This window comes from Culex pipiens, chromosome 3, assembly GCF_016801865.2.
Source record: "Culex pipiens pallens isolate TS chromosome 3, TS_CPP_V2, whole genome shotgun sequence".
NCBI classification, from domain to species: domain Eukaryota; kingdom Metazoa; phylum Arthropoda; class Insecta; order Diptera; family Culicidae; genus Culex; species Culex pipiens.
The window spans coordinates 59,619,950-59,633,157 of record NC_068939.1 but is presented as its reverse complement, the minus strand read 5'-3'; the positions used below and the strand labels follow the sequence as shown (position 1 = coordinate 59,633,157).

At 36.4% G+C, this 13,208-nt stretch overlaps 1 protein-coding gene across 2 annotated transcripts in view; it reads left to right on the top strand.

Annotated features, from left to right (window-relative positions):
* LOC120417615 (cyclin-dependent kinase 14) overlaps positions 1–13,208 on the top strand; it is a 267,069-nt gene that overhangs the window by 216,668 nt on the left and 37,193 nt on the right. For both annotated transcript variants that reach the window (XM_052710860.1, XM_052710861.1), the window contains one exon: positions 536–732. In XM_052710860.1, the coding sequence (XP_052566820.1) occupies positions 536–732 (197 nt within the window). The remainder of the gene's footprint in view (positions 1–535; positions 733–13,208) is intronic.

Here is a 13,208-nt window from a genome sequence, read left to right as displayed (position 1 = left end):
ATTTGTCACGAATTGAAAATTTAGATTTTTCCGTTAATTTCCGTTGACTGCAGCAGTAACAGACACATATCCGTCACTTGACGTGTACCTTGGTAAACAGGGTGGGGGTGTAGTGGCCGCGAAAAGCTTCTGGTTTCACCCGATTCGCGACGCAAAGAGCTTCCAGGTTGAAACAACCACTAGGTAGTTACTCCTGTAAGGTGTGTGGGTGTGATTGTGAGTGCCACCGCCGTTGAATATGCAAACAAATTAAGCTGAGTGAATTTCTTTCGCTAAAATTGTAAGACAAATATTTGTGCTCTACTTTGGTGTGCCGCGCCGCGAGCTGCTGTTGTGCCATAAAAGCTTCGTTTATTTATGTTCGAAGGCCGCACACCACCCTCTCAGAACGAACTTGGCAGGATTTAATGAAATTCTAACGCAAATACGAGGCCGCACGCGTTATCGCGGCCACAAAACTCACAAACAGCAAACATTGACCGTCGAGTTTCGATTAATAACAGATCCCGTTTTTTCTCTTTTTCTTTTTTCACAGACTGGAACCGGGTCGGCGACCACGAGCGGGTCCACCGGCAGCTGTCCGTGTCCTCCGACAGCAAGCTGCTCGACGAGGACATCCGGGAGGAAACACGTGTGATAATGCGACCTAAGAAGCCGCCCCGGCCCAAGTCCGAGGTGTTCCTGAACAAACACGACCCGCATCCCAGGAGGAAACGATTCAGTGCATTTGGGGTAAGTGAGAAATGTTTAAGGTATCTCAAGAAGTTTATAAAGAAAAGGCTGAAAAAAGGATTATTTTAAAACCCTCAAAAACTGGACTGCATTTTCGTACTTTTAAAACATTTTGCCAATTTCCAAATTAATTACAATTTACAGGTGTTAAGTGTTGTTCAAACATAATTAAAAATAAAAATATTACGCCCTTTTGAAATATTAGTCTTGATTATTTTTTTTTTTAATATTGTTTTCGAAAAGATCGGAAAATTTCACGAAAGTTTCACGTTTTAATATTGAAAATCGGACCATTAGGTGCTGAGATATCGACATTAAAAAATGGTGGCCCGGGCAGACGTTAATAACAAAATTCATGCCATTTCAATAAAAAATACTGTTAAAATAACAAAGGGTTTCATAACAGTATCATAACATAATTTGTTTTGGTCTGATATTGGTTGAAAGCCAAAACAACTTTGGAATATTTTTTTGTTATGGAAGAATACCTTCAAGTGTTATTGGGATGATCGGATTAGTTGTTAAAATAACAAAAAATAATAACAAAGATTTGTTCGAAGAATTACTAAAAATGTTATTAGTCTGTTATTACAATAACAATCCAAAAACAAAAAAATCATAACGACGATTAACAAATCTTGTTATAAATAACATACAATGTTTTTGGCCTAGTTTTCATTTATCAAAAAATGTTATTCCCAAGTTATTTCCGTCTGCTCGGGGGATTGTTTGGGTGAGACTAGAAAAAAAAAACATATTTTTAGAAATGGTTACTCATAGTCACTATTTTTATAAATCGAAAAACTGCAAATATTTCGCTGAAATGAAACTTTCGGTGGCTATATCTTGAAAACGGGACCCTATATCAAAAAATTTATAAAGTACTTTTACATAAAAAAATAGGTCAAAAAACTTTTTTCTACAGAATTTCGATTTTTTACAAAAATCATTTTTGTAAGGACAGCTGCCAAAATTGTATGGAGACTTGTATGGGTGAACCAAAGACACAAAATAGCTTCTTTGGTCATAGGGAATGCCCCCACAAAGTTTGAGCCAAATAGAAAAAAATACAAATAAAATCCATTTCCCGGTTTTGGTAGAAAATTGCTCAAATATAATTATTTACAATATTTTTTTGTTTTATAATGAAAATTAAAGCTGCAGCTTAATTTTTGATACAATTCGAAAAAAAAACGCTTAAATTTAAAATTTTTGTTTGAATAGGAAATTCAAACAACGCTTTCTCTGTTCCATAATTCCAAAAGCAACCTCGACCCATTAACCTTTGTTTGAAGGTAAATATTGATTTCGTATCAACGAAAGCACACGTTTTTGCGGAAAACCCCATTAACGAGAAAAAAAAAAGAGGCAAACATTCCCCTTCCCGTATTTTCCCGTAACAAGAACAACCCTAAAGCCCCTGGAAAATAATAAAGAAAAATACGGCAATCCCCTCCAGCTAATTCCCCGGTGTGCTCATTCCGATAATCTTCCATCGAAACAAACGAATTTTCACGTGCCTGTACGCACTGACTAGCCGGCATTAGCATAAGACACAAGCCAAACTGGCTCGAGGGGTTGGAACTTGAACAGTAGGGCGTTGAAGCAGGTGAATTAGCACCCATCATCCGCGTGGTGCTGGAAAGGCGCCTTTGTGTGTGTGGGAGATTTTTTTTCAAACGCCCCACCCACAAAAGAATCGGAAACGTTCTTAAGAATCTACCCTAATCGCAAATAAAGGCAGCATCGTAATAGATGGATGAGAGGAGGGATTAGGTTTAATTTAGGGTGATTCCATGTAACAATTTGTGTCTTTTAGTTTAACTTTTTTCTACAAGAAAGTCACCCTATCGCAACCGGTCACAAAAACACATCTCGTTACAAACTCGAAAGTTTGTGCTGGTGCTTAAGTATGAATGAAAAAAGAAGTAACGGCGTTGAAAGTTCTGGCTTCCCAGTTCATTTTTCTGCTCTCTTGTTGGAGCAACATTCAATTTCCTCTGCTATGATTGTTGCGCAGGAAGGGATTGTAAAAGTTTTCTCTTTTTTTTCCTCTCGCCGAAGTCGAGGAGAACATTTCCTGCTTGATTTTTTTTTTCTAAAGAGAAGTTTTTACTTGTTTCGTTCAAAGGATGGTGATATTGATTCTATTTAACTTTGAATGCATTAGTTTATGAAAGATGTTTTTAAAAATGATTTGAAGGAAAGTGTTGAACTGTTTCCAACAGTTTGATCTCGATTCCCTTTTTTCTGTATGATGCAGTAAAATTTACTTGCTTTGCGTATTCCCAAGGGATCACTTTGAATAATTTCAGTTATACGCCACTTGTGTGCACCATCCGGAGCAGCTCGCAATAAATCGTCCCACCATTGACACTAAATTAAACGTCACTTCTGGCCCCCTACCAATCGTCGAGCAGCAACCTAACCGAGAGCCAATCAATCCGGAATTCAGAGTGAATTCCAGCAAATCGACCGAGGCCCGGAGCCGTCGCCGGGTAAACCCGGGATTAATTAGATTTTCCAGCTCGCTTTTAATTACCGCTGGTATTTACCTTCGTGTCCCCTGATGATGGAGTTTCCTTTGGAAGCTACACTCAGTTGCTTAAAAATAAAATTCCAATTGGTTGATTTTGATACCTTTTTCATGCATCTCTTCTAAACTCTCAATTCTAATCTAATCAAACCCTAGAGCAGCCAATCTTTCGAAAGAATCCTGGAGAGTGCCTTAGGTTAGATTACGCCTAGCACTTTTCTTGTAATTTATTAACATTTACATTAGAATGCATTTAAAATCACATCACATCCCATATTTTGAAAATTTTGTAATCAAGACTAACATTTTAAAAGGGTCAAACATCCAATGTTACGCCCATTTGGAATGTTAGTCTTGGTTTCAAACTTGTATCATTTTCTAACATTGAAAATCGGACCAATAGTTGCTTAGACATTGGTATTACAAAATGGAGGGTTGTTTGGGTGAGACTTAGAAAACTTCAATTTTCTCGTTTCTTTTTCTTTAAGCCGTTGTATCTCAAGAACCAGAAGTCTTATCTTCATTGTCTCTTGAATAAATTTAAAGCATTTTTTCTGAACTCATAAAAAAAAAAAAAACCAGAAATGGTCATTCATGGTCATTTTTTGCCTTCCTCACCTCAATGAGGAAAGGGTATATCACTCGAAAATGGAACTTTGTAATTAGACCTCGTAGACCCACCTTCACGTATACATATCAACTAAGAATCAAATTCTGGGCAAATGTCTGTGTGTGTGGTGGGATGTTGACCAAAAAATTGTCACTCGGATTATCTCGGCACTGGCTGGACCGATTTGGTCCGTTTTGGACTCATTCGATTCGTCTTGGGGTCCCATAGGTCGCTATTTAAAATGATGAAGTTTAGCATTTCATTTTCGTTATAGCTGACAAAAAATCATGTATTAAGTTGGAAATGAAGAAATATCACCAGGATGTAGTATTAACAGTAAATTTTAAGAGAATGCATGCAAAATATGTCTTTTCTAACAATTTTTCATCAGACTTTGAAAATTAAAATGACTTGTTGTGCTTTGAATCCCGGACACTGATAAAAGCTGATTTGAAATCCGGACACTTTTGCTTCGAATTCCGGACACTCATTTTTGCTAATGAATCGCACAAATTTGGACTGAAATGTTAGTGAATGGCATTCTTTAAGTCTAAATAAGCTGTTAACATCAAAACAATCGATATTTTATATAAAAATGTGCTAGAATTTAATAAAATCAAAACCATAAATTTCTGCTTTGCCTTCCCGGTGCTTCGGACGCCTTTGAAATATTTCACGTGAAATGTTTCGCATTTTTGGTAATCTTATAATTTTATTTTATTTATTTGTGTTGACATTAACTACAGCGTTCAAACAAACTTTAAATGAAAGTTGATGTTAGAATTCATCAAATAACACAGTTTTGACATTCATAATGCGAACATATATCCAAATAATTGATAAAACAATATGAGGTGTCCGGGTTTCGAAGCGTCGGGGAATTCGAATCATGACGTTATACATTTTTAGAAAGGTACTAAACATACCTTTCCAACAAGCCCAAAATATTTAAGATCTGGCATCCCTATCAAAAAATTTTAGCACTTAAGTGTTTTATATACGCTTTTTTGGTGCCGGATCTCAAATATTTTGATGAAAGTAATGTCCGGATCTATCATGCAACCCATCGTTGGATCGATAATCAAAAGACCTTTCCAACGAGTTCAAAAGATCAAGGAGCTGACTACCCTATCAAAAGTTATAAACAATTAAGTGTTATTTACAAACTTTTTTGAGGCTGGATCTAAAATATTTTGATCAGTGAATGTCAGGAAGACACCAACCACCCAAAGGTGGATTAAGTTACGTTTTTATAAATCAAATAACTGCCAATAATTCCCTGCAATCAAACTTTTGGAGCTATATCTCGAAAATGGGATACTTTTAAGGGTCAACCCTTTAAAATCTTTAAAGTACTTTTCAATTGCAAATTCAATTTAACTTAAAAATAACGTAAACAAATTTGTATGTGCGCAATTTTGATTTTTTTTACAAAAATCAATATTTATCAAAAATTCATAACTTAGCGGCAGAATTTTTGACCATGCTTCTCTATGGCTTAAAAGTTGCAGGTAGAGGGTGACGAGCGGGAATTCCCGGGAAATCGACCATTTTAGGACCTCTTGATTCCCGGGAAATTCTGTCGAGACTCCCGGGAAATTTTAAACTTATAAACATCGAAGCAAAATTATATAAACTAATCAGAAAAACATTTGAAAGATTCAAAATTGTTTGAAACATTGAATGTTCAATGTTCGATATTCAAGTTCGAATAAACCAATGCTTCTCTTATCTTCTTATTGAGAAAGTGTAAATTTTAACTTGTCAAAAAATCAAATAACTATAATTGAGAGATGCCAAAAAAAAAAATTTGGACCTCAAAATTTACCTTAAAAATATTAAGCAGTCACACCCCTGAAATGAAATCAAATGTTTTATTTTCAATTTTTTTTTATTATTTCTAAGAGGGAAAAACTTTTTCAAGTTAAGTCATCCTTAAAGCATATCAATCCTCACAATCTATTCCAATTTCAATTCAATTCGGTTTTATTGGTGAATTATCAATATACAATAAGTTCTTTTGGAATACATAACAGAGTTTTGGAGTTCCTTTCAGCTGTGTGTTACATCATAATCCATTTTGGAACAATTGTTGCTTATAGGGGAAATATACCCATTTTAATCACTCTAAGCCGTTCGACCCATTCTCATCACTTTTGCCGTTTTCCACTATTAAATCAACATTTTCAGATGTATCAACAGTGAAGAGTTGCTTGCTCACTTTTTTCCGAGCTATTTATTACTTTGGAACAGTCGAAAACACTTTATGAAAGCTGTAATTCATGATCAAAGTGCTGATAGGCCGATAATAGAAATAGGCTGAGAAAGGGTATAGTTCCCCTAGCTAAGGGGTTACCGAAAAACTCACAATCTATTTTTTTTGTGAACATTTGGGTTTTCCTGATAATTGAAATATTTCTTCAATGAATATTTACAGTTAACCTTTAAAAATTACAAAAAAAACAGTGTAATTTGTTGTTTTGAGTCATTGTTTATCATATTGCCGAATTCCCGCTACTGGGAAATTATATATAAGCTGTATAAGCTGTATTAGTTATTTATTTGTTTACAAAAATCTAATATCAAGTTTGTGCAAATTTTGAAAAATCACTCAGTCCTCAGATTCATGAATATTTTAAACTACAATTTCGAGCCTTAAAAAGCTCAAGTTACGATTTTTTATTTGCAGATTCAGAAAAAAAATCAAAAGATTTTATATAGTTCCTCAAAATAATGAGGCTACTTAAATTAACGTTTCATAGAATTACTATAAATTAATTGTAACACTATTGGCATAGTCAAAAAAACTCCCGGGTCCCGGGAATTCCTGGGAAATGTCCAAATTCTATTCTCGATTCCCGGGAAATTGAAAATCTCGAGAATCGTCACCCTCTAGTTGCAGGTTTTTGTCCCCTAAAACATATTAAAGCATCCCGAATTTAAAACAGTACGGATATTAAATATTTTTGTATAATAAGAATTATTCAAAAATCGGCATTTTTTTTCCTTGTACCAATTTTTTTCTGAATAGTCCTCATGAATACCTACATCTTTGCCGAAGACACCAAATTAATCAGAAAATTCCTTCAATAGGTACAGATTTTCGAATATTTATAAGTACCATTTTTGTATAGACAGCAGCCAAGATTGTATGGGGTAACCTATGACACAAAATAGCTTCTTTGGTCATAGAGTAGGCTCCCAAAAAGTTTGAGCCAAATGAAAAAAAAAAAAAAAAATTGTCGAAATCGGCCGTTTCAAGGTAAGGAGGTTTAAGTTAATAAAAAGGATTGGTGCAAAAAGCCCCGGTTGATGTGCACCATTAAGTAAATTCCCAGTTTAACGGTTGTAGGACAAATTTCAGTTGGACTTAATCTTTGCAACTGGATGTACAATTTAAACTGGCTAATTCTCCGGAGCACAGTATTGGTTTGGAATGGACCAACTGCTAGCAGCGCGTAGCCTAACCACAAAATTTGAAATTGGATTTCCCATTTGACGACCAGTCATCGGTGGTCACGTTTGGTTTGGTTTTGGTGTGACATACGTCCGCTCGATGTGGAAAACGCAAAGTGCAGGCATTCAACGATCTCACACATTATGCATTTTGGTAATCGATTTGGTGTTTTTAGTTTTGAACGTTTGAGACTACTGAAATGGTGTATTCATTGCACCTCTTAGAAATATTCAACAAAAATTTCTTATTCTATTTTTTTGTTGTCAAATCTTAACGAAAATAGCACGAATTTAATTCCAACAAAACTTTGTGTGGTGCTTTAATTTCTCCCGCACAAAGTTTCACCCGCGCACTTTTGATGAAGGGTTGAATCCGGTGCGAATTAAATTTCCCGAGCCCTAATTATTCCTTCGTAAATTTGGACGATCCTGAACCGTCGAGCTCAACCCACATCAAAGCAATTTAGCCTGATTGTCCGGCTGCTGTGGTTGTTAATGGGTCTGTTCTTTCCTCCGCGTTTCCCCCTTCCCGACCAGCACAGACCCATGTTCCAGTCTTGAGCTACCAAATTTTCGACCGTAGAGGTGAAAGGTCAACAGGCCAAAAATGGAATGTACAGCATTACTGCTGGAACAACGAGACACAAAAGTGGATTTTCCTCGCTCGCTGCTCCGAGAGGATAAAAGTTGCCTGAAAACGATGGAAATGTTTAGATAGCCAACAATATCCCAAAGTTTATTTGCGCACAAAAGGAACGGGTCTGGGATTTTCCAGACTCGAATAAAATACACTTTTCATGAGGCTCCACACCGCTGCCGTTTGTTCGTCAGCTTCTCGGAACGGGGGCTACCAACAAGGCTTGTTACGAAACACGGGGAGAATTACGGCAGGTTATGGCATCGACGACCTTTTTCACCGAACGGAAAACAGCTCCTGGAGGATTGATTAGGAGTTTGTTTATTATTTCGTGTTTCAAATGATTTACAACACCCGAAGGGAAAATCAACCGATCGGGATCGTGGAACCTTATTTTGGAAAAGAAATTCGTCAGAATTCTCTAACGAGTTTCGCCCTTGGCCTCAATATAGGGTACCTCACTGGAAAGCACAGGCAGCAAACAAACTGTCAGGCCAAGATAAAGCGAAGGAAAACAGCCGGGTTCCCGGAGTTACTATGTGGCTCGGGTGGGCAGCACCAAAGGAGCATCCCAGAAACGGTACAGAGCAAACACAAATATTGCTCCGTATATCTCTGAGCGTTAATATCTGGGCAAACATTTGCGGGACGAAGGCTACACCCTGCGTGAAAGTCGACCGCTGTGGAGTGGCTCAGAGAAACTTATATGGGAGTAGAACCGACCTCTTGGACGAAGGAGACGCATGGTGCTTGAAGATTTGAAGCATCCGGCATCGTTGCCAACTTTGTGCCAGTCTTCGTCCTGTGACGTTGCAGTGCTCTCTCATGGTGCTCTCGTATTTGATTCCGGAACAGGCAAATATTTGCCTTTATTCTAATATCTGAGCAACGGGCATTGTGTGGAATGCTGGAGTAAAATCCAATTCTGCCTACAAACTGGGATTGTTTTTGTAGGTTTTGCTCTGTTTGCTAAAATCAAGATACTATGTTGAAACCCAGTATAAGTTTAACAACAAAACTAAAATAGGAAAGCAAGACAGGATTTTTTGAACACTACCACAAATTCCCAAAAAAAAAAAAAAAGATTCACGCAACTGTGAAAAGACCCTCTTTTCATACACCCCACCTTAAACTTCAACATCAAAAACACTGAGTTACAAAAAGAAAAGGCTCCCGGAGACAATTTACATTCAAACGTCACATAAATCATATCACTTGTTTGCTCTTTTGTTTCCGGGAATTCCATCTCTCCTCTGTTACACCAGCCAACCATAAAGCAAACCTATAGGTATGTGTTGTTTGGGCCAACTTTTGGCTTCCAGGGGTCGTCCATAGCAGGTGCTCTAAAAAATTCGAACCATTTTATGCGGCCCTTTCTGAACGACCTACAATTTCCTTGCCTCCCGGAAGGTGACGGTTGAGTTTTCAACTTCTGCTAAAGATATCCTCTCTTTTGTGGAAATTATGGGGAACGGCACAATGGCAGAAGAAATGTCACTTTTGAACTTTGTCAGAGCCGTCATGCTTCCATTTTCATTCATGTAACGTGTGACATGAGTGTGGGTGTGTGTGTGACAGGGAGCAGCAATCTCGACGGGATAATGTCAAAGGTCCGGGAAGAAGTTTTTCCCGGATGTAATCAGTCTCAATGCTTAAAAGATGAGCGGAGAAAAAGGCAAAATTTAAAATAACGAAATCATACAAAGTGCGTGATAACAGCATGGGAGGGTTAGGGGAACTTGAACTTGCTGTGGAATTGCTGCTGCAGTCAATTCTTCATTGTCTGTGGGGAAAGCGGGAATGGCAACAAGCGCCATTTCATATTAAGAAAGCCCCAAAGTGCAGTGCACGCTGACTGTTGTTATGCAAGTTTACTGCTCACACAGGAAGGATATTTCTCATTGTACAAAGAGAAACCTGCCAGCACTGCTGTGTGGGGGAGGGACTTTTTATGGCTTTTTCTATTTTACAATGCGGAAAACGTGGGGCTTTCCGCGTACAGGTAGGCTTTGCTAGTTTGATATCAATTTCAACCGAAAAGTCGTTTCGAAAAAATTGGTAGCGAAAGCATTTTTTTTTTCGTCAAAACGAAAATTTTATGTTGAATAACACTTTTCAATCCGTTTATCAAAGCCCACCTGTAGTCTGAACGCTGCGGGATACCAGATATCACTGACTGTACAGACACTGATAAAAGCATACTTCACCACCACTCTTCAGTTCTTCACCCCCACCTCCTAATAATGTTCGGAATTTGAAAAAGGATGACGGTTATGATTATGAATTGTTCTTCTGATAGTTCCTATTGTTGCACTGTAGGATGCAATGCCATTCCAATCCCACACAAACACTACACACTCAAACACGCTGTTCTGCTGTGACAACGACGACGACGACTCAATGGGATGTGATAAGTTGGCGCCGCGCCTGGGAGGTATGCAATATGTATACCACGCGCAAATATGTCATGCTCACAGCACGGTGGGAAAGTAAATGTACTGCATAAAGGGATAGTGAGATTTCCATGCATGAAACCCCCACAGCCCAGACTTTGGATGTGAAACCACGGGTGTAAATCTTTGTGTAAATCATCGCTCTTCAGAGAAATGATATGTGTGGGTTGTGGAACTAGTTGTGGGAATGGTTTTCATGAATAAAACAGTGTAACAGATCGTCGAAGTTTGAACAATTTTCAATTTTTTCGGTTGTTTGTTCGCAGCAAAAAATCATCAAAACACTTCAACATTACATGACTAAATGTACAATTTGTGTGGTTACGGGAGAATATTTGAAACCGGTGAGAATTCAACCCAGCACTCACGAGACTTGCGCCTTTAACCCACACGGCCATGTACGGTTATCAGGCCGTTACAGTGTGTCTAGGGATTGCAAATTTTACTTGTCGTTGAAGGGTGTTTTCTCATACAGATGCCGCTTACATTTCCTGTCATTCTCGAATGACTTTTTATCGGCAATTCCGTCGTAAAACTGTTTACTTTTCCTGTCATTCCAGAACGACGAAACGGCCTACTTTTATCTACCAAAAATAACAAAATGGAAAACTAATACCTTTTAATACCAGTACTGAAAAGTTCTTCTTTTCAGCATAGAAATGGGTGCTGAAAAGTTGAACTTTTCAGCACTGGTATCGAAATAGTAGTTTATGCAACAAGTTGCAAAAAGAAAATTTTTTCAGCACGAGCCTTAAACGAGGTTCAAGTTGGATAAATACGACGAGTGCTGACAAAAAAAGTTTTGCAACGACAATTTTTTTTGCAATTCTTGCTTACAATATTTTTTGCAATTCCGAAAAAGCTTATTGAATTGAATTTTATGTAGAGCGTCCAATTTACCGGGTTTAAAAAATTCCCGGGAAACGGGACTTCTCTAAGTGTCATGATTTTCTCAATGAACATGATTTTGAATCGGAAAACGGAATGCATTTTCGGATTCTTTGGACAATTTTCCACTAGGAGATGGTTAAATAAGTTTGTAAATAATAAATAATATGTGTTTTTGGAACACAATTAAAAAAAAATCTTCAAATTTATAGGCAATTTCAGTTGACCAAATTTCATGTGAAATGTGAAAACTTGTGATTCGTGCTTCGAATTCAGTATAAAATGCAATATAAATCGATAATTTTATAAACAAAACTAGTTTTAACAAATTTCAGGCAAAATTTCGACTTTTTAACAATTTTACCTAAAATTTATATGTATTTTGTTTAAAAGCTTATAAACTTAGTTAACTTAACTTAACATTGATTTTTTTTCTTACAAACTATATCAGCTACTTTAGTAATGGTACATTTAACGTACAAATAAAGTTTGAACATCTTAAATATGATTTTAACAAGAAAAACTATGACTATCAAAGTCACCCCGGAATTAAAACTAAGAATTTTTAACGTAACTATTTTTCTAAACACTATTGAATTTTTTTTCTCCAAAATAGTGCATGGACTTTGTGTGGCCTACCCCAGTACATGTTTTAAAAATAATAATCTTGAGAAAAACCTTACCTGTTGGAAAATATTCTAAAACAAATTGAAATCCTATCAAAGTCACCCCGGTTTACGGTATTTGGACAGCGAGTAAAATGAATCTATGCTTCAAAACCATAAAATTGCTATTAAATATGGCTCTGTGAACAGTTTGAAAGAATATGATAAAGAATAATATTGAGACGACGTTGAAATGAAAAAAAAAATCATGAAGAAAATATGGATTTGAAATCTTTTTTCCAGAACAAATCTTACTTGTTTGAGCTCATGAATAAATAGTAAGCATTGGAATCACATTAAAAATCAGCTTTTTCACTAGAAATATTATTTTTATAAAATCACAACTTAAAGATTAAAAATATTTGGAGCGATTTTTTGAAATATGTTTACACGGAGAAAAAAAAGTTCCCAAAATCGTGAACAAGCGTTCATGAAAATGGGAACCACGAACAAAGTGTTCAAATTTCATGGTACGTTTTTCAAAATCGTACCATGTGATTTGAACACTTTGTTCGAGGTTCCCATTTTCATGAACGCTTGTTCACGATTTTGAGAACTCTTTTTTCTCCGTGTACATTTTTCGGACACCTTTCTATATAATACGAAGTAGTTTTTTTTAATGATTCAGCTAAATAAATGACTTCGACTAAAAGAATTTTCATAGCAATAAAAGTAGTTTAGACACTATTTCATATTAAAACCTCTTACGCCCTTGTTAGCTCAAGTGCTATATAAATTTTTAAAAATAAACTCTAAACACTTTTAAACAAATTAACCAAATTCTTCTTGTAAGCCCTCTTTGTGGATATTTTTTTCAATTTTCATCCAATTTGGCCATAGTAAAAAAAATCGTAAAATAAATATTTTGACAGAAAGGGGTACCGTATTTTCAAATGATAAAACAACAATTTTTGTTTGAAAAACTAATTAGAATTCAAAAATCAAAAAATCAAATCAAATTATTCGCTCTACAGCATTGCCTTGGCGTTCTCGATTGCGAGATTCCTACTCGAAACTAGGTGTCCGAAGGCTAATTAGAATTATAACTGTTAATTTTCATTCCAAAATAAAGTATTTTTGGTTGCATAACGAATAAACAAGATCCCAGTTGTGAAAGCATCAGAAACTAATCAAAATCAAAAAATCAAATTATTCGCTCTACAGCATTGCCTTGGCGTTCTCGATTACGAGATTCCTACTCGAAACTAAGTGTCCGAAGGCTTGATTGTTG